This window comes from Hemitrygon akajei, chromosome 10, assembly GCF_048418815.1.
Source record: "Hemitrygon akajei chromosome 10, sHemAka1.3, whole genome shotgun sequence".
Lineage (NCBI taxonomy): Eukaryota > Metazoa > Chordata > Chondrichthyes > Myliobatiformes > Dasyatidae > Hemitrygon > Hemitrygon akajei.
In genome coordinates, this window is record NC_133133.1 from 45,424,146 (window position 1) to 45,444,564 (window position 20,419).

Genomic DNA, 20,419 nt, shown 5'->3' on the forward strand with positions numbered 1-20,419 from the left:
AAAAAGGCCATTACAGTTAAACCAGTCTAAATACACACATGACCGTTGGAGCTCATCTCTTCCAAAAGCTGGGTATAACTGTTACTCTCAGTACCAAACCCACTGTCTGTGTGAAAGCATCAGACACAGTCCAAACTTCCCTTGAAGTCAACCTCGAACAAACTGGCTCTCACTCTCAGGAGTATCAGCCCTCCTCCTTGCAGCTATTTGTCTGCACAAAGCACTTCTTGCAACGTGGACTCTCCTTCCCAAAAGGTATCTTCCCTTCTGTCCCACTCTGCAGCCGCTGCCAAAAAGATCTCAAACCAGACTACTTTCCGTCACAAATCTCTCTCAGACCCGTGCTCTCTAGAACTTTCTCCAAATCCCACCCTCCTGTTTGGCTGACACAACATTCCTAAGTTGAATAGAAGGGTTTCTTATCTTAATTGAAACCAAAATATTCTACCAGCAGGACACACTGCTTTTGCAAAGAACTGCTAAAATGAAATACCTACAGCATGCAGTAGAAATCCTAACCAGGGCATTACATATATAAGGTGTAAGGGTCACAGGGAGGAGGAGTGAGAATGTGATTGAAAAAAACTATCAGCTGCGATTAAATAGCTTAGTAGATTTGGTGGGCCAAAATACCTGTTTTTACTCTTATATCTCATGAAACTGAGTTGATATTGACAAACATAAGCTGCATCACCTGCTCCGAAGTAATTGTTGCTTTTCGACCAATCTCCAAACTAGCCGCTGCCGCCATTAGTAAACAAGTCTTTTGTGCAACCAAAATGGTCTTATCAATTGATAGCATCTGTGAAAACTAACCGCAAATACACTTTAATTTTATTATATATCTATAATAAAATTATCTAAATCTATATTAAAAATATAGTTCTGGTATTGGAGTCAAAAAGGACAGAAACAAATCTTCAACTGACATGAGATCAGATCTTGTAATCAGATCTTAATCAACTAAGCTCAGCTTTCATCTTCACTCAGTAGATTTTGAGTTCAAATGCTCACCCAGGTTCTTTGGCACAAAAACTTGATTCCTGTGCAACACTGGACCTGACCTGTGCAACAATTTCTGCAGCAAAAAGGTGACAGATTGTACCTACATTATTGGGAGCAGATGCCGACAGAGTAAAGGCAGCTCGAGGTCTGCATACCCAGAAAATTACCATGCTCTATATGTCATTATGAAAATTAAGAGCATTTCAAATTATACATTTGGAATATCTATCTTAACTACAGACTCGCAATCAAATGGTTCTATACTATATTACTCCTTAAAGACCAACTAACTGAACTAGTTATGCTATGCTTCTGGTATTTCTAATAACATATACACAAGTACTGCAATTAAGTCATGGAGACAACATTGAAACAAAGACAATGGATGTGTGTTGGATGAACTGACACCCAATTTGCTAATAAAGAAAATTTGTTAACTTCATCTTTTTCTTTTAAAACTTTTTCCACCACAGAAGTGATCAGGGATGGATAAAAATGCTAACATTACCAGTGACATCCACATCCTATTAAATTAGGATTTTTAAAGTTTTATATATATATATATATATATATATATATATATATATATATATATATATATGTAAATCCACTTTGCAAACACTAATTCCTTATTTTTAAAAGCTTAGTAAATTATTTATAGAGTAATTAGAAAATGCACCCTGCTGAAAGGAATGCCATAAAATGCTCAAGACACAGTACACACCTGGAAAGAAAGAGTGAAGAATTCTCTCATTTTAGCTGGGCAGTCTTCACACTGTAGAGCCGAATTCCATGCTTATAAACATAAATCACATTGATATTATCTACAATGTTTTTTAAGTCAGTTTTGGTTTGTTACTGTAACTTTTAAAAAACTGCTATCATGTCATAGATTAAAGTTCATATATTTTTTATATGAGAAACTCTTCCAGGTCAAGCTCTTCCTATTACATACTCACTAAACTGCTCATAGTTCTACGGGTAAAAGGGCTGAAGTTAAACAAAAGCTGTTGTATGTGTGTTATCTTACCATATTCTCACAAACATAAATTGTTTTACGATAATCCTAAAGAGTATGTTATTCTGATGCATGTTGCCAGATGCACTAACTTCATGGATACCATAAAAACACAATAGAAAATATAAAATTACAATCTCCAGACCAGATGGAGGGTTTTATCCAAAACAACGATTACCTATTTCTCTCCTCTTCTCCGTGGATTGTCACCTTGTCGTGGTGGAGAAGCTTGTGTGGTCCTGAGATCCCGAGAGCGATGCCGCCTAGACCTATGCTCTTGGTAGGATCACCCATGGAGGTAAAGTCAAGGTAAAGTCCCTGACAAAGAACAATCCAACTAAGACCTCAATGGTGGAACAGGCGGACAAAGTTACTTCGAACTCAATGGCTGTGAGGGTGGATGAAGGTTGCAACAAATCCATCAGCTCCAATCGTCGTGGTTTCCATGCCATTGGAATCAGTTGGTTGATCTGTGAAGTATCATGTGCTTCTTGGGAGTTACACATTACACAAATACAAGTACAAGTACACATTAAACAAATACACACACATACACGTTAAACAAATACACACACAGGCATCTTTGCTCTGTGGGCCACACCTTCAAGTCTTTCGACGATCTGGGGAGAGCGACGGGAGCAGGCAATGGGATGGCAGGAAGCTCCTAGTCAAGAGCTGGCATGAAAGTGCTGAATACTTGATTCAGTCGCTCAACTTTGGATAGAAGCAGTAAAGTTGTTTGGTAGCAGCATTCATGTCTGAGCAGCTCTATTTAGGATCCACTCTGCTCACCCTGAACTGGGAAGGGGCTAAAAAAAGGTGCCCTAAATATAGTCTGCTTCACCCCATCCTGTCTGGAAAGCTGTGGCCAGAGGGATCACCATCATGCAGCTGAAAAACATCGAGAAGTGGAACTATGAAATTTGAAACATGGAATATACAAACTCTGATGGATAACCCAAATTCAGACTGACCAGACAGGAGGACTGCCTTTGTTGCCCGGAAACTCCAAAAATTCAACTTTGACATTGTTGCTCTGAGTGAGACCTGCAAAGCTGGAGAACGGCAACTAAAGGAAGAGCAAAGTCAATACACCTCTTTCTGGAAAGGACTTGATCCTGAACAACCAAGGATCCATGGGGTAGGTTTTGCCATCCGAAACAGCCTACTTCATAAGCTGACAGAACAACCACTGGGAATCAACAAACGTCTCATGACTCTGCGAATCCAGCTCGTCAAGAACCAACATGCTACCATCATCAGCGCCTATGCACCAAATCTGGACGCTGAAGATGAAGTAAAGATGAACTTCTATGCCCAACCTGACGACGTCCTTTCCTCTGTTCCCAACAATGACAAGATCATGCTCTTGGGAGACTTCAATGCCAGAGTCAGGAAAGATCATAGGCTTTGGACTGAAATAATAAGCAAGGAAGGAGTTGGCAAGGTCAACGCCAATGGAACACTCCTCCTCAACAAATGTGCTGAACACAACCTGGTGATTACAAACACCCTATTTCGCCAGAAAAACAGGCACAAAGTCTCCTGGCAGCACCCACGCTCCAAACACTGGCACCTCATCGACTACATCATCGTATGATCTCGGGACCAACAAGATGTACTGATGACAAGAGCTGTTAATGGTGCCGACAAGTGCTGGACAGACCATCAACTCATCTTGTCCACCATGAGAATGAAGATTTGGCCCAAAAGGAAACACCAAAAACAGAACACAATTAAGAAATTCAATGTTGACATCCTTCAAGACATCAACCATGTACAGAAGTTCCAACAAAATCTTCAAGAACAACTGCCTCAACAAATCTCACCACCTGTAGAAGAACACTGGAATCAATTGAAGAACGCTATCATCACCTCCTGCAAAGAAACAACTGGGTTCAAGACGAAAAAACATCAGGATTGTTTCGATAATAATGACAAACTACTCCAACAACTCATCGACGAAGAGAGAAAAGCTTTCATCACCTTACAAAATGACCAACAATCAGCTACCAAAAGGAAACGCTATCAGGAATGCAAGGCTGCAGTCCAGAAGGGCACCCGAAACTTGAAAAACAATGGTGGAGGAAGAAAGCTTAGGAAATCCAACAACTAGCAGATACCAACGACACTCGAGGCTTTTTCAATGCAACTAAAGCTATTTTTGGTCCATCCACTCATGATCAAGCCCCTCTCAAAAGCAAAGATGGTTCAACCATCTTGAAGAGCAATGCTGACATCAATTCTAGATGGAGGGAGCACTTTGAAGATCTTCTAAATCAAACCATCTCATTTGACAGGGATGTGATTAACAACATTCCAAAACAGCCCGTTGATGACTCCCTAAGCAAAATATCAACACTTGAAGTCAAGGAAGCTATGAAAATCTTGTAAAACAACAAGGCCGCTGGACTTGATGGAATACCAGCTGAGGTCTACAAAATTGGAGGTAACCCGCTTCATTACCAACTGCATCAACTTCTTATCAAGATCTGAATAAATGAAGACGTACCAGCAGACTTTAGACTCAGCAATCGTTACCATCTACTAAAGAAAAGGCGATCGATCCGAATGCAGAAACTATCGTGGAATCTCCCTGTTAGCAACAGCAGGAAAGATCCTCACCCACATCATGAACAACAGGCTCAAGCCTTTAGCCAAGAAGATCCTTCCGGAGACACAAGCCGGTTTTAGACCATCATGTGGAGCATTCGACACGATCTTCGCAATGCGACAACTACAATGAAAATCTCGTGAACTTCAACCCTTGTACATGGCATTCATCAACCTCAGCAAAGCTTTGACTTGGTATCAAGGGAACTCCTATGGGATGTCCTATCCACCTACAGATGCCCTGAAAAGTACATTCAAATCCTGAGACTCCTCCACGATTGCCACAGTCATGGTCAACAATAGTAACTATGAGCCTTTTCAAGTCAGATCAGGAGTAAAACTGATTGCCCCAACTTTGTTCACCATCTTCACTGAAACAATCATCCACATCATCAAGGACCACCTACCCCCAGGAATCGAAATTGTCTACTGAACAGATGGCAGACTTTTCAATCTTGCCCGTCTCAAGTCCAAAAACAAGACATCCACGAGTTCCCTCATCGAGTTCCAATATGCAGATGACAACAGTGTTGCAGCTCTCTCAGAAAACCACCTACAAAAGATTCTGACTGCCTTCAACTGTGCATACATGAAACTTGGACTTACCATCAATTCCAAGAAGACTCAGACCATCTACCAAGCCTCACCAAGACAAATTGGATAGAACCATCAATTCAACTTGGTGAAACAACCCTGGAAAATGTGGACCACTTTCCACATCTTGGAAGTCACCTCTCCTCCAACGTCGACCTTAATGACGAGATCCAACATCATCTTAAATGCGCTGGTAACAGCTTTTGGACGTCTCTGAACAAGAGTCTTTCATGACATCCGAACAGACACCAAAATATGTTAGTGTACAAAGCAGTGGTGATCCCAACGCTCCTGTATGCATCAGAAACCTGGACAACATACCGACAACATCTGAAGGCACTTGAAAGGTTCCATCAATGCTGTCTTCAAAACACCTTAAATATCAGCTGGGAAGATAGAAGAACCAACGTCAGTGTACTAAATGAAGCAAAAACACAAGCAATGAAGCCTACGTCATCAAGAACCAACTAAAGTGGAGCGGTCATGTTGTTCGGATGAAAGACAAACGTCTGCCGAAACAAGTCTTCTACTCCCAGCTTAAAGAAGGCAAACTAAAAGAGGCGGATAACAGAAGAGATTCAAAGACGTCTTAAAAGCCAACATGAAGAAATGTAACATTGACATTAACAATTGGGAAACCAATGCCAAGGACAGGAAACTCTGGCAAGCCATCATCCGAGAAGGAACAGCAACTTTTGAAGCCAACAGATGTGCAGAACTAGAAGAGAAGAAAATGAAAAGAGAGGCAGCAACAACCAAAGCCCAATCTGCCATCTGGAACTACCTATCCTGAATGTGGAAGAACTTTCAAAGCCAAGACTGGATTCATAAGCCACTTGAGAGCCCATAAATAGATCAATGGAATGAAGACCATCATCCTCGACTTCGAGGGATAGCCACGATGGCAACGATTTCTCTCCACAGGTGCAGCCTGGTCCACTGAGTCTCTCATGTATTTTGGTATTCTTCCTGATTCCAGCACTTACAGTTTCTTGTGCCTCCATAAAAATAAAATCTTCCCTTCTGGTTTTATTTTTATTGGCAAACAACATGCAAGTTTTTCCACACAGAGGGTGATGGTTATATGGAACAAACTGCCAGAGGAGAGGGTAGAGGCAAATACAATCACAACATTTAAAAGGAACATGGAAAAGATTTCCAATTGGAAAGGACCAAAGGGATACTCAGATCTGAGGTGAGACGAGGCAAGCTAAGGCAAGGCAGATTCGAGCCAACAGGGCCTGGGCCCAAAAGCAAGGAGTAAGCTGACATCTGACCAATATAAGCACTAGCCAGATTGGAAAGGTTGGGTATGGGCTGAATCAAGGTGGCAGGGTCCAATGAAGCAGCAAGGTCCAGGTCCAAGAATGAAGAATGAGCCAGTTTTTGGCTGATTTCAATGCTGGGCCAGATTGACAAGATCAGGGAGTCTTGGCCAGAAGCAAATGATACATGGTGTTCAGCTTGCTGCTTGGCAAAGTTTATTCATCTCTGTGCTGAACTAAGGCTACAGCCTGCAACTAACAGGCTCCTTGACCAGATGTAGTGATGACTAGCTTCATGGCTGTCAACTCACTTTCATAAACTTTAGTTCTGAATGTTATTTACTTACTTTTTATTGTTTGAACAATTTATTCTTTTTTTCCCCATATTGGGTGTTTGATGGTCTTTTTAAAAATGGGTTCTATTGGGTTTCTTTGCTTTGTGGCTGCTTGTAAGGAGAAGAATCTCAAGGCTGTACATAGTGTACATATTTTGATAATAAATGTACCTTGAACTAGTGAATCTTACATAGACAAATGGGATTAGTGTAGACAGGCATCACAGTCAGTGTAGATAAGTTAGACTGAAAGGCCCATTTCTGTGCTGTACAACAGCAGTGGCTGATACAACATAAAAAATAGTCCGTATTATTCTTGAATGTAGACACACAAGATGCACATATTCCACAGAAGTTTCATAGGATATGGGAGGAAATTTGTATTTAAAAGTGGCATATGCTAAATACTAATGGGAAGAAATTAAGCTTTGGTCACCAAAGTTCAACAGATAAATTCACATCCAATCCATTCACTTCCATTAACATCAATAGACCTGAACATGTAAGTACAAGCAGTGGTATTTGCATGTAGAATTTTAGCAATAAGAAGAGAATTTTGTTTCCTGTGCATCCACCAATGTTTGGTATATGTCTGATCACTTGGCTGTACTTCTACCTGCATACAGGCAGAGGCTAAAGAGCCAGGCTCCAGAGATTAGGACAACAAAGAGGTGGTCAAGGGAGGCAATGAAGCGGTTATGGGATTGGTTCAAGTCAGTGGACAGGGCCATGTTCAAAAACTCATCGACAGATCTGAATGAATACATCATGGCTGTCATAACTTTCTAAAAGCAGTCGTAGATGAGTGTGCTCCCACAGGATTATTTAGTTTTTGCCAACCAGAAGCCCTGGATGAACCATGAGATCCACAACCTACTGAGAGCCAAAACAGGCATTCAAGTTACAAGAGATCCAGGTAAGATCTCCAGAAAGCCATCTCACAACCAAAATAGCTATTCCAAACTAAACTTAAAACCATAAAGGATGCTCAACAGCTGTGGCAGGGCTTGAATGCAATCATCTCTTACAAAATTAAATCAAACAACATGGGTGTCAACAGGGCTTTGTTTCCTGATGAGGTCAATGCCTTCTATGTTTGCTTTGACAGTCAAAACATAGAGGAACCATCACAAACACCAAGGAAAGCACCTAACCCAGATGGGGTATCTGGCTAAGTACTAAAGACCTGTGCTGATCAACTGGCCTGAGTGGTCACTCAGATCTATAACCTCTCACTTAGGCAAGTCTGAGGTATCCACCTGCTTCAAGCAGGCTTCAATTATATCAGTGCCTAAGAAGGACATGATAACCTGCCTCAATGACTATCGTCCAGTAGCACCTACATGCACAGCAATGAAGTGTTTTGAAAAGTTGGTGATGAAACATATCAATCCTTGCCTCAGAAGTGACTGGATCCGCTCCAATTTGCCTACCAGAGCAACAGGTCCACAGCAGATGTCATTTCATTGGCTCTTCACTCAACCCTGAACAACTGGACTGTAAAAATACATACATCAGGATGCACTTTATCTACTGTAGCTCAGCATTCAATAATGTCATCCCCTCAAAACTAATCTATAAACTTCAAGACCTTGGCCTCAATACTTCCTTCTGCAATGTATCCTCGATTTCCTCACTTGCAGACCCCAGTCAGTTCGGATTGGCAACATCTTCTCCACAATCTCCATCAGCACCGGTGCAGCACAAGGCTGAGTGCTTAGCCCCCTGCTTCACTCACTTTATGTTAATGACTGTATGGCTAAGCACAGCTCCAATGCCATATTTAAGTTTATTGATGGAACCACTACCATAAGCCAAATCAAAAGTAGTGACGAATCAGAATAAAGGAGGAAGGCTGAAAATCTGGCTGAGTGGTGCCACCACACCAATCTCTAACTGAATGTCAGCAAGACCAAGGAGCTGATTATTGAATTCAAGAGGAGGAAACATGAGGTCTTTGAGCCAGTCCTCATCGGGGGAATCAGAGGTGGAGAGGGTCAGCAACTTTGAATTCCTTGGTGTTGTAATTTCAGAGGATATGTCCTGAACCCAGCATGCAAGTGCAATTACAAAGAAAGCATGGCAGCATCTCAACTTCCTTAGAAGCTTGTGAAGACTCGGCATGACATCCAAAACTCTGACAAACTTCTCTAGATGTGTGATGGACAGTATATTGACCAGCTGCATCCCAACCTGATATGGAAACACCAATGCCCTTGAACGGAAAATCCTACAAAATGTAGTGGATATGGCCCAATCCATCATGGATGAAGCCCTCCCCACTAATGATCACATCAACACGTTGCAAGACAGCTGCATTATCAGGGACCCCCACCACTCAGGTCACACTCTCTTCTTGCTGCTGTCATCAAGAAGGTACAGGAGCCTCAGAACTTACACCACCAGATTCAAGAAGAGTAATTACCCCTCAGCCATCAGGCTCTTGAACCAGAGGGGATAACTTCAGTGTCAACTTAACCTGTCCATGACTGAACTGTCCCTAAAATGTATGGATTCACTTTCAAGGATTCTTCATCTCATGTTCTCGATATTTATTGCTTATTCATTTATTAGTAGTATCATTATTATTATTTCTTTATTTTTGTATTTGCACAGTTTGTTGTCTTTTGCTCACTGATTGTTAACCCTGTTGGTGCAGTCTTTCATTGACTCTATTGTGGTTATAGGATTTGAGTATTTCCATAAGAAAATGAATCTCAGAGTTTATATGGTGACATTTCTGTACTTTGATAATAAATTTACTTTGAACTTTGGTAGTTAATATGAACTGAGATTATTTACCACTAAGTGTAACATTAAGTGAATGGACTTTGTAACAATTCAATGCTGTGCCTAAAATCCAGGAAATGCACTGGAAAAGAAAAAGTCAGTTAAAGTATCAAAGGCTGCTGCCTTGGACAGTGGTATTTCACCAATATTTGAAGCTGCACATTTAATATTAAACAATACATTCTCACCTATTTTTCGAAACCAATTGGCTTCACTACTTTTCAGCTCAACACTCAGCTTCCCTTCCGCTAATTGACTTATCAGTTTCTTATGAGCTACAATAAAAATAAAATCAAGTGTCAAAAAGCTAGAGTAGAGCATTATTTAAGTTATTTTCAATGTTTCAAATTGAGCTTTGCAGTGTACGTTTTTATGTGAGACTGAAAAACACAGATGATTTCCCATGTCTCTGGAAACACCAATGGGCGAAGATAGCCAAAGCATGATTAAATACATCACCACCTTCATGTTCCAACAGTGACTCTGAATGATTGTGAAAAAGGGTTCTTGAAGATTAAGACATCACATTTGCCACAAAACTCAAGGTCTACAAGGCAACATCAATCACTGCCCAGTGACTACCATGAACACAGCATCAACATTATCTTTACAAAATCATGAAACAACAAGCGAACTGATGTCAGCCTCCTCTCCCAGATCAATGATTCCCAGCACTGAGGTCTTAGTTGCACCCAGTCAGCTATGCAAGGCCAGGATTTGTTGTTTACCTGTCTGGCACCCAACTTCTGAAAAATACATCATTTTTCAAACTCCATCATGGGAATAAATTATCAGGTGAACCAGGGGAAAGTTTCAAAGTTATGCTCAAAGCCTTCAAAAAGGAATGTAATATTCTCAGTGACTCCTGGGATTTCTGGCCCACACTGTCGAAGTAGAGAAATAGCACTCAGGATGATACTGAGAACACCAAGGTCATACTTTGGGACTACACATAGCCTTGCACAAGCAACTCAAGTAACTGACTATCAGCTACAACTTGTTCTAATTGTGGGAGAGTCCCACATTAGCCTTTTAGCCAGCTCAAAAATCACACTGGAACTGGAAACAAGAGAAAATCTACAGATGCTGTAAATCCAAGCAACACACCCAAAATGCTGGAGAAACTCAGCAGGCCAGGCAGCATCTATGGAAAAAAAAGTACAGTCAATGTTTTGGGACGAGACCCTTCGGCAGAAGTGATTGGAATGGGAGAGGAGGCAGACATCAGTTTGCTTGTTGTTTCATGATTTTGTAAGGATAATGTTGTTTTCTGGTGCTCGATTAATGGAATTGGAATTGGTTTATTATTGTCACATGTACAAAGGAACAGTGAAAAGCTTGTCCTTCTACTGAAGTCACTCTTAATCCCAAGGGACTGCCAAGGAAGTTAAATAGTAAAGAGCAATTTCAAGTTTTAATTATTATTTCCCTAATGGGTTCCAAGTGTTTTTGAATTTCAAAAACAGTTCTATCAGCTGATCTATTTCACAGTGGCCATTTCCAATGGCTGTCTGAACTGTTCTCAGTGTCCAGGAAGTTGTGCCTTGTTGAGTGAGCACCTAAGTGCTCAACAATTGTCCAGCAATTTTCAGGTAACCTTGGATATCAAAATTAGGATATCAAGACGTGCGATGTGAAACATCACAGGAAACCATCATTTGTTGAGCACATCTACAAACAGCAGAGCCACAAGGAAGCATCATCATCAAGGACTCCCATCATCCAAGCCATGCTCCCTTCTCACTGCCACCAATGAAAGGGAGGTACAGGAGCTATACCACCTGTGGTGAACTAGATATACCTGTCTGACTGCTCCTGTGGCTCCTCCCAAGACCCTGCTGACTACCCCTGTGGCTCCTCCCACAGACCCCTGTATAAAGGCGACTGTGGCCTGCTGCTCTCCCTCATTTTCCCCAGGATGTAGTGTTGTTCTTCAGTCAATAAAAGCCGATATCTCACTTCCTAAGTCTCGGCGTGAGTTATTGATGGTGCATCACCACCTACACCACCAGGTTCAGGAACAGTTATCACCCTTCAACCATCAGGTTCTTGAACCAGTGTGGATAATTTCATTCACCTCAACTCTAAACTATTTCCACTACCTATGGTCTCACTTTCCAGCACTCTACAATTCATATTTTAAGCATTTTTTTCTATTTGCAGTTTGCCTTCTTTTGCACATTGATTGTTTGTCAGTCTTTCATTGTGTATAGTTTTTCATTATTTCCATTGTATTTCTTTGTTCAACTATGAATGCCTGCAATAAAATGAAACTCAAGGTAGCATATAGTGACATATACAGTCGTGCTAGGAAGTTTGCAAACCCTGTAGAATTTTCTCTATTTCTGCATAAATATGACCTAATATGTGATCAGATCTTCACATGTCCTAAAACTACATAAAGAGAACCCATTAAATAAATAACACAAAAAACATTATACTTGCTTATTTATTTATTTATTGAGAAAAATGATCAAACTTTACATGTATTAGTTGGAAAGAGTATGTGAACCTTTGCTTTCAGTAACTGGTGTGTTCTCCTCGTACAACAATAACTTCAACCAAATGTTTCCAGTCCTGCATATTGGCTTGGAGGAATTTGCTTTATCTAACTCCTATTAAGCTTCAGGTGACAGACTTCTATCCTCATAGTCTCCTGTAAAATGTCTTGATACAATTTTGAATTCATTGTTCCCTCAAAAATTACAAGCTGTCCAGGCTCTGAGGCTCTAAAGCAGCCCCAAACCATGATGCTCCTTCCACTATGCTTCACAGTTGGAATGAGGTTTTGGTGTTCATGCAAAGTGTCTTTTTCCCTCCAAACATAGCAATGTGCATTTCTGACAAGAAGTTCAAATTTGTTTCATCTGTCCACAGAACATTTTCCTAGAAGTGTTGTAGAACACCCAGGTGGTGATCTGCAAACTTGAGACATGCAGCAGTGGATTTTGGAGATCTGTGGTTTCCTGCATGGTGTCCTTCCGTGAACACCATTCCTGTTCAGTATTTTTCTTATAGTGGACACACGAACAAAGACTTTAGCAAGTTCTAGAGAATTCTGCATGTCTTTTGCTGTTACCTTTGGGTTCTTTTTCACCTCCTTCAGCATTATACGTTCTGCTCTTGGTGTGATCTTTGCAGGATGCCCACTTCTAGGGAGAGTAGCAACACTGCTGAGTATCCTCCATTTGTAGACAGTTTCTCTTACTGTGGACTGATGAACTTAGTTCTTTGGAAGGGCTTTTGTAGCCTTTTCCAGCTTCATGCATCCCTAAAATTCTTCTTCTAAGGTCCTCTGAAAGTTGTTTTGATCAAGGCATGGTATAGATGCCTTGATCAAACAGATCTTTCTTGAGAAGAGCAGGCTCTATCAGTAACCTGACTTTGTGTGTCTTTTTTTAATATTTCCTCCATTTTCCATTTTACCAATTGTGAAGTACTGTAATTATTAGTACTGAGACAGTCAGTATAAAGGAGTGTGGAATTAGTTGCTCCTGACAATTCATGCAGACTCCACATTTCCTATGTGGGTTTTGTGACCATACGACCATAAGACAAAGGAGCAGAATTCCACCAATCAGCCCATCGAACCTGTTCTGCCAGTCCATCGTGGCTGATTTATTGTCCCTCTCAAACCCATTCTTCAGCCTTCTCCCCATAACCTTTGAGGCTCTAACTAATTAGGAACCTACCAACCTCCTTTTTAAATATACCCAATGATTTGATCTCTATAGCCATCTGTGGCAAGGAATTCCATAGACTCTGCCTAATAAATTTCCTCCTCATCTCTGTTCTAAATGGATGTCCCTCTATTCTGAGGCTGTGCTTTCTGATCCTGGACTTCACCACTACAGGAACAGCCTCTCCATATCCACGGTATCTAGGTCTGATAGGTTTCAATGAGATCCTCCCTCATTCTTCTAAACCCCAGCAAGTACAGGCCCAGAGCCATCAAACATGCCTCATACATTAACCCTTTTATTCCCAGAATCATTCTCATCAAACTCCTCTAGACCTTCTCCAACGGCAGCACATCTTTTCTCAGATATGCAGCCCAAGCCTCTTCACAATACTCCTATTGTGGTTTGCCAATGTTCCCGCTAATTTTTTAATTTTTTTTTATTTTATTTTTTTTTAAATATTTTTTTTACAGCTGTGGTGACCAACTTTGCTCTGAGAATGAAATTTTTACACAGCCTGAAAACTGCATGCACTTTTAATGTTTTTCTTGTAACATGCACACTATGAATATTTAGAATGAAAATTGAAAGTCACATACTTTTGATTTTATTTACCAATTGAGGGATGTAATGGAATACAGTACAGCAAAGAAAATCTTTCACATTTCATAAATGTTTTTTGTCTGTATTTAGAAAATAGAAAATAGAATAGAAAAATTTAGAAAATATTGTCTATGCAGTTAGTCCTTCTACCAAAGTACATGACCATACACTTCTCTACTCTATATGCCATTTCTTTGTCCATTCTCTCAATCTGTCCGTCCTTCTGCAGACTCCCTGTTTCTTCAACACTACCTGCCTCTCCACCTATCTTTGTATCATCTGCAAACTTATTCACAAAGCCATCAATTTTGTTATCCAAATCATTGACAGATAACATGAAAAGAAGTGGTCCCAACACTAATCCCTCTAGCACACTAGTCACTGGTAGCCAACCAGAAAAGGCCCCCTTTATTTCCATTCTTTGCCTCCTGCCAGTAAGCCAATCTGCTAGCCATGCTAATATCTTTCCTGTCATACCATGGGTTCTTATCTTGTTAAGCAGCCTCATGTGTGGCACCTTGTTAAAGGCCTTTTGAAAATCCAAGCAAGCAAAGTCCACTGACTTTCCTTTATCTATCCTGATATTCAAAGAATTCCAACAGATTTGTCAGGCAAGATTTACCCTTAAGGCACTCTTGAATTTCAGGCATACTGCTAAAGTCTTCCACAGTGAATACTGACACAAAATACTTATTAAGTTCGTCTGTCCTTTCTTTGTCCCCCATTACTACCTCTCCAGCGTCATTTTCCGAGTATCAGATATCCCCTCTCATCTCGTTTACTCTTTATATATCCGGGGAAAAAAACACTTTTGGTATCTTTTATGGACAGGAAAGGAATGGAGGGTCATGGGCTGAGTGCGGGTCAGTGGGATTAGGTGAGAGTAAGCGTTCAGCACAGACTAGAAGGGCCGAGATGGCCCGTTTCTGTGCTGTAATTGTTATAAGGTTATATATCCTCTTTCATATTATTGCCAGCTTTTTAGCTGCCTTATATTGTTTTTGAAAAGCTTCCCAATCCTCTACCTGCCCACTAATTTTTGTTATATGTCTCCCTTTTGCTTTTATGCTATCTTTGACTTCCCTCATAGTTGCATCATAAACCCTTTAAAATATTTCTTCACCTTTAGGATGGATCTATCCTGCTCCCAGAAACTCCAGCTACTGATGTTCTGCCATCACCCCTGCCAGCTCCTCTTTCATACTTCTGTAATTCCCCTCACTCCACTGTAATAATGATATATTGACTTTAGCCTCTCTCTCTCAAACTGCAGGATAAATTCTGTCATATTATGTTCACTGCATCCTAAGGGTTTCTATACCTTATGTTGTCTAATCAAATTTTGTTCATTACACAACATCCAATCTAGAATTGCCTATTCCCTAGTGGGCTCAGTGACAAGCTGCTCTAAAAAGGAAACTTGCTGGCATTCTACAAATTCCCTCGCTTAGGATCCAACACCAACCTGATTTTCTCAATCAAACTACATATTGAAATCCCCCATGATTATAAGTGCCTTTTTAAATGACTTTTCTATCTCCTGTTGAAATTTGTATCCTACATCCTGGCTACTGTTTGGAGGCCAATATATAACTCCCATCAGGGCCTTTTAACCTTGCAGTTTTTAGACTCAACCCACAAGGATTCTAGATCTTCTGATCCGATGTCACCTCTTTCTAAGGATTTGATTTCATTTTTTACCGACAGGCTTTTACCAACCCCACCCCCTCTGTCTACCTGCCTATCCTTTTGATACAATGTGTATCCTTGGATGTTAAGCTTTCAACTGTGATCTTCTGTCTGCCACAATGTCAATCCTGCCAATCTCTAACTGTGCTAGATGACTTACCTTATTCTGTATACTACATATGTTCAAATATAACATCTTCAGTCCTGTATTCATCATCCTTTTCAATTCTGCCCCCATGTTACACTTCAACCCCTCCAAATGACTGCAATTTTGCCCTATCAACTGCTCGTCGTTCCTCACAAACTCATTACACATTGCATATACTTGCATACCAACTGCCACATCCTCAGCCCTATCACTCCAGTTTCCGTCTTCCTCCAAAATCAGCTTAAACCCTCCCCAAAAACTCTAGCAAACCTTCCCGTAAGGATATTAGACCCCTCATGTTCAGGTGTAACCCACACTTTTTGTACCTTCCCCTGAAGAGTGCCCAATGATCCTGAACTCTGAAACCCTGTCCTCTGCACCATTTCCTCAGTCATGCATTCAGCAGCCACATCAGGCTATTCTTACTCTCACTGGCGAAGGAGTTCAAAACATCATGTAAAATGTACAGTCTATAAAGTTATAGTGAAAGATGCTTACTGTAATGGAAAATTTAAATTTGTTAATGTATACTGTTCAATATTAAGTACTGAACAGCCAAATGCCCTGATTAAAAAGCACATCAGTGTTTTTGTTATAAGGTGTTGTGTTCATCTACTAATATTACATTTAATAATTTAATTTAAATGGCTGAAAAATTACAATGTATATGTAATAACCTCTGAACACAAAATAACTGTACCCACCTAGGTTTAAATATGTTAACAGGGTGTCCAGTCGTTCATATCTGCCAAAATAAATATTTATGGTTAGGTACCATAAATGGAGGATTAAAGAGTTAGAATCTACCTATATATGCTTTAGCTCCAAAATATGACCAGGTCTGGATTCTATAGCATTTAGAAAAATGAGAAATTTCATTGAAGCTTCCAAAATTACTCTACAAGAAGGATGCTTCCCTGGCTGAAGAGTCAAGAACAGGAATCACAGTCTCAGTATAAAGAGTAAGCCAGTAAGGACTGAGATCAGGAGAACATTCTTCACTTCAAGAGAGGTGAACCTTTAGACTTCTCAATTTACAGCGCCTCAGTCATTGATTTCACTCAAAACAGAGATAGATAAATTTCTGGATTTAAAGAGAATCATGATTAATAGGTATAGTGTAAGAAAGACTAATTAGATATTCAGAACTGTGATAAATGTCAAAGGAAACTCAAAGGGCAAAATGTCCTACTCTGCTCCTAATTCTTATATTTTTATTGTGTAATTTTAGCACATTCTTGTCTCCATCAATAAAGTTCAGTTTTATGGAGTAGAAAAATCACATACTGTAACTCAGTAGTGACGTCTTTATCATTAAATTCTTATACAAAATTGAATAATTACGTATTCATGTAGTCCTTAACCTGCTTTCAGTCTTCCTCCAAGCTCCCAGATTAATAGGGTTGTAAGCACTGCTTCAAACACTGAAAAAATCACTCCCAGTTCACTCTATTACTAATGCTCCAGTCCTAAGATCTCCCTTCACTACATTCCTATCTCCAAGAGTCTGTCTTCTAATCATTTGAGATGCTGAAATACTTTGTTACATTTCTAGATCTCCCTTCAAAGAATCGTGGAGCCTTTCTCACCACCACTGCGTGATATTAACCATATAACAATTACAGGCCATCTCGGCCCTTCTAGTCCGTGCTGAACGCTTACTCTCACCTAGTCCCACTGACCCGCACTCAGCCCATAACCCTCCATTCCTTTCCTGTCCATATACCTATCCAATTTTACTTTAAATGACAATACCAAACCTGCCTCTAACCACTTCTACTGGAAGCTCGTTCCACAAAGCTACCACTCTCTGAGTAAAGAAGTTCCCCCCTCATGTTACCCTTAAACTTTTGCACCCTAACTCTCAACTCATGTCCTCTTGTTTGAATCTCCCCTACTCTCAACAGAAAAAGCCTATCCACGTCAACTCTATCTATCCTCCTCATTATTTTAAATACCTCTATCAAGTCCCCCCTCAACCCTCTATGCTCCAAAGAATAAAGACCTAACTTGTTCAACCTTTCCCTGTAACTTAGGTTCTGAAACCCAGGTAACATTCTAGTAAATCTTCTCTGTACACTCTCTATTTTGTTGACATCTTTCCTATAATCCGGTGACCAGAACTGTACACAATAACTCCAAATTCGGCCTTACCAATGCCGTGTACAATTTTAACATTACATCCCAACTCCTATACTCAATGCTCTGATTTATAAAGGCTAACATCACCACCTTCATGTTCAAAAGCTTTCTTCACCACCCTATCCACATGAGATTCCACCTTCAGCGAACTATGCACCATTATTCCTAGATCACTCTGTTCTACTGCATTCTTCAATGCCCTACCATTTACCATGTATGTCCTATCTGGATTATTCCTACCAAAATGTAGCACCTCACACTTATCAGCATTAAACTCCATCTGCCATCGTTCAGCCCACTCTTTTAACTGGCCTAAATCTCTCTGCAAACTTTGAAAACCTACTTCATTATCCACACCACCTACCTTAGTATCATAAGGTAGTATCATTAAGTATCATTAAGATCAAAAGCCTCAATTATTCACCTTTATAAAAATTATCACTGTACAACAATATCTCAAAGTTCCCTGGTGAAGTAAGTCAGTAATCTCAAGCAAATGTACTTGGCAAAACAGCCCTGTTTCTTATAAAATACCATCTGTGAAATTTAAGTTCAATTAATGATCTACAAGTTGGAAAATATGATTCTTAATAAAGACCACCACAAAAACTACTGTATTGTCACAAAAGACCATCTGGTTCTCCCATATCCTTCAGGGGAAGAAATTTGCCATTTTTATATAGTGGAGCCCAATGAAGTTGGCTCTTAAATATCCACCTACTGGGCTGTAGGATGGACCACCTGATCAATAGGCACCAAATATGGCCATGGCAAATTTGCTCTTCACAAACATCTGGGGACTTGTATCTAAGTTCGAAGAGCAATCCTGCAGATTAGTCAAGCAACACCATTACATAATGTGTAAGGATTTTTAAGAAGGCATGTTATGATTATATACCAGACTCTCCCATCACAATTTCTAGGTACACAATGTATATCAACAGCCAGCAGAGGAGGTTGCACAGTTGTTTACAGTTGCATTCCACCAGGACCACCCTGCTCCATACCTCAACACAAACTTCAAACAAAGATGGATGAAGAAGTCAAATTCCAGAGATAACATGAAGGTGCCTGCAATTGAAATCATGGTAACATTTGACTGAATGTGGTATAAAGGGGGCTTGGGAAAACTGAAATCATTCAGCATCACTCTGATGGTTGAAGCCATATCTTTTGCAGAAAGGAAACTAATTGTGGAAATATAAAATCAATAATCCCAGATTTAGTCATCCCTCCAGCAGCTCCTTGAGGTGATGATCTTTGTGCAACCATCCTGAGCTGCTTCATGAATGATCTTTCTTCCACTATAAAGTAACAACTACAGGTATTTGCTGATGATCACATAATGTTTAACTCTACTTGCAACTCAGCAAATTAAACAATCTATACCAACATGCAGTAAGGCCTGACCAGTATTACATTCAATAAAGGTGACAGTGTGTTCAACATCACCCATGAGCGGAAACTCAATGATAAAGTTCTTAAATACACACCAAAGGCACATCAAAATCTCCCACCATCTAAAAGGCACAAATCAAGAATGTGAAGGAATATTCTCCACTTAGCTAGATTAAGGTAGTTGACGCCATCCAGGACAAATCACAAACAAGATAAAATCTGCAGATGCTGGAAATCTGAGCAACGCACATAAAATGCTGGAGGAACTTAGCAGGCCAAGCAGCATCTATGGAAAAAAGTACAGTCAACAAAACATTGACTGCACTTTTTTCCATAGATACTGCCTGGCCTGCTGAGTTTCTCCAGCATTTTGTGTGTGCTGCCAGGATAAATCAATCCATGTCTTTGGAATTAACATTCAATCCCTCCACTACCAGCATTGGCTGCTAGTGTGTATCATCAACACAATACATTGCAATTACTTGATTTGATTTACTGTCACAGCAACTCAAATCTGTAAACTCTTCTATTAAGGAGGACAAGGTCAGCAAGCACATGGGAAAACTACCCTCACCTGCAAGCTCCCCTTCAAGTCATACACTATACTGATTTGGAAATCCACATTAATATTAAAATGTACATGGAAATATCTCTTTAGTCACAGAACTGGTACAGAGAAAACATTTAATCATCTGATGGATATACACAAATGCAGATGAGTGATTTTGCTAATCAACTACAGTGGAGAAGCCAGAAGGACCAATGGAAACCAGGGTCTTCCCCAATAACCATGAAACATATTAAGGACACCCTTTAAGATATGGTCAAATTTTAATTCTTACCCACTCACCTTCTTACACTGGTAAGAAGGAAAGCATATAAGAAACTTCACCATAATGCTGGAGCCTAGGGTTGGGATAGAAGTAGGGCTGAATAATCAAAAGATTTTCAAGGAACAGCTATTTTACTTTGGTTAGTTTGCTCTAGTTATTACTATCAAGAATTTCAGTGGTCAGATCAACAACAAAAATCTAAAAATCTTGATTCGAATTCCTATTAATGCCTAAAATTAATGTGAACTAGCATGGGAAAATTTCTACATCTTTTATCAATGATCACATTGTTCACAGCAAGCATTG

At 40.1% G+C, this 20,419-nt stretch overlaps 1 protein-coding gene across 1 annotated transcript in view; it reads right to left on the reverse strand.

The window, feature by feature from the left end:
- The window catches only part of tex11 (testis expressed 11), a 127,623-nt gene that overhangs the window by 24,119 nt on the left and 83,085 nt on the right, over positions 1-20,419 (reverse strand). The window contains exons 19-21 of the mRNA XM_073057561.1: positions 9,809-9,927; positions 1,730-1,800; positions 695-811 (exon numbers count right to left, since the gene is read on the reverse strand). Of these exons, the coding sequence (XP_072913662.1) occupies positions 695-811; positions 1,730-1,800; positions 9,809-9,927 (307 nt within the window). The remainder of the gene's footprint in view (positions 1-694; positions 812-1,729; positions 1,801-9,808; positions 9,928-20,419) is intronic.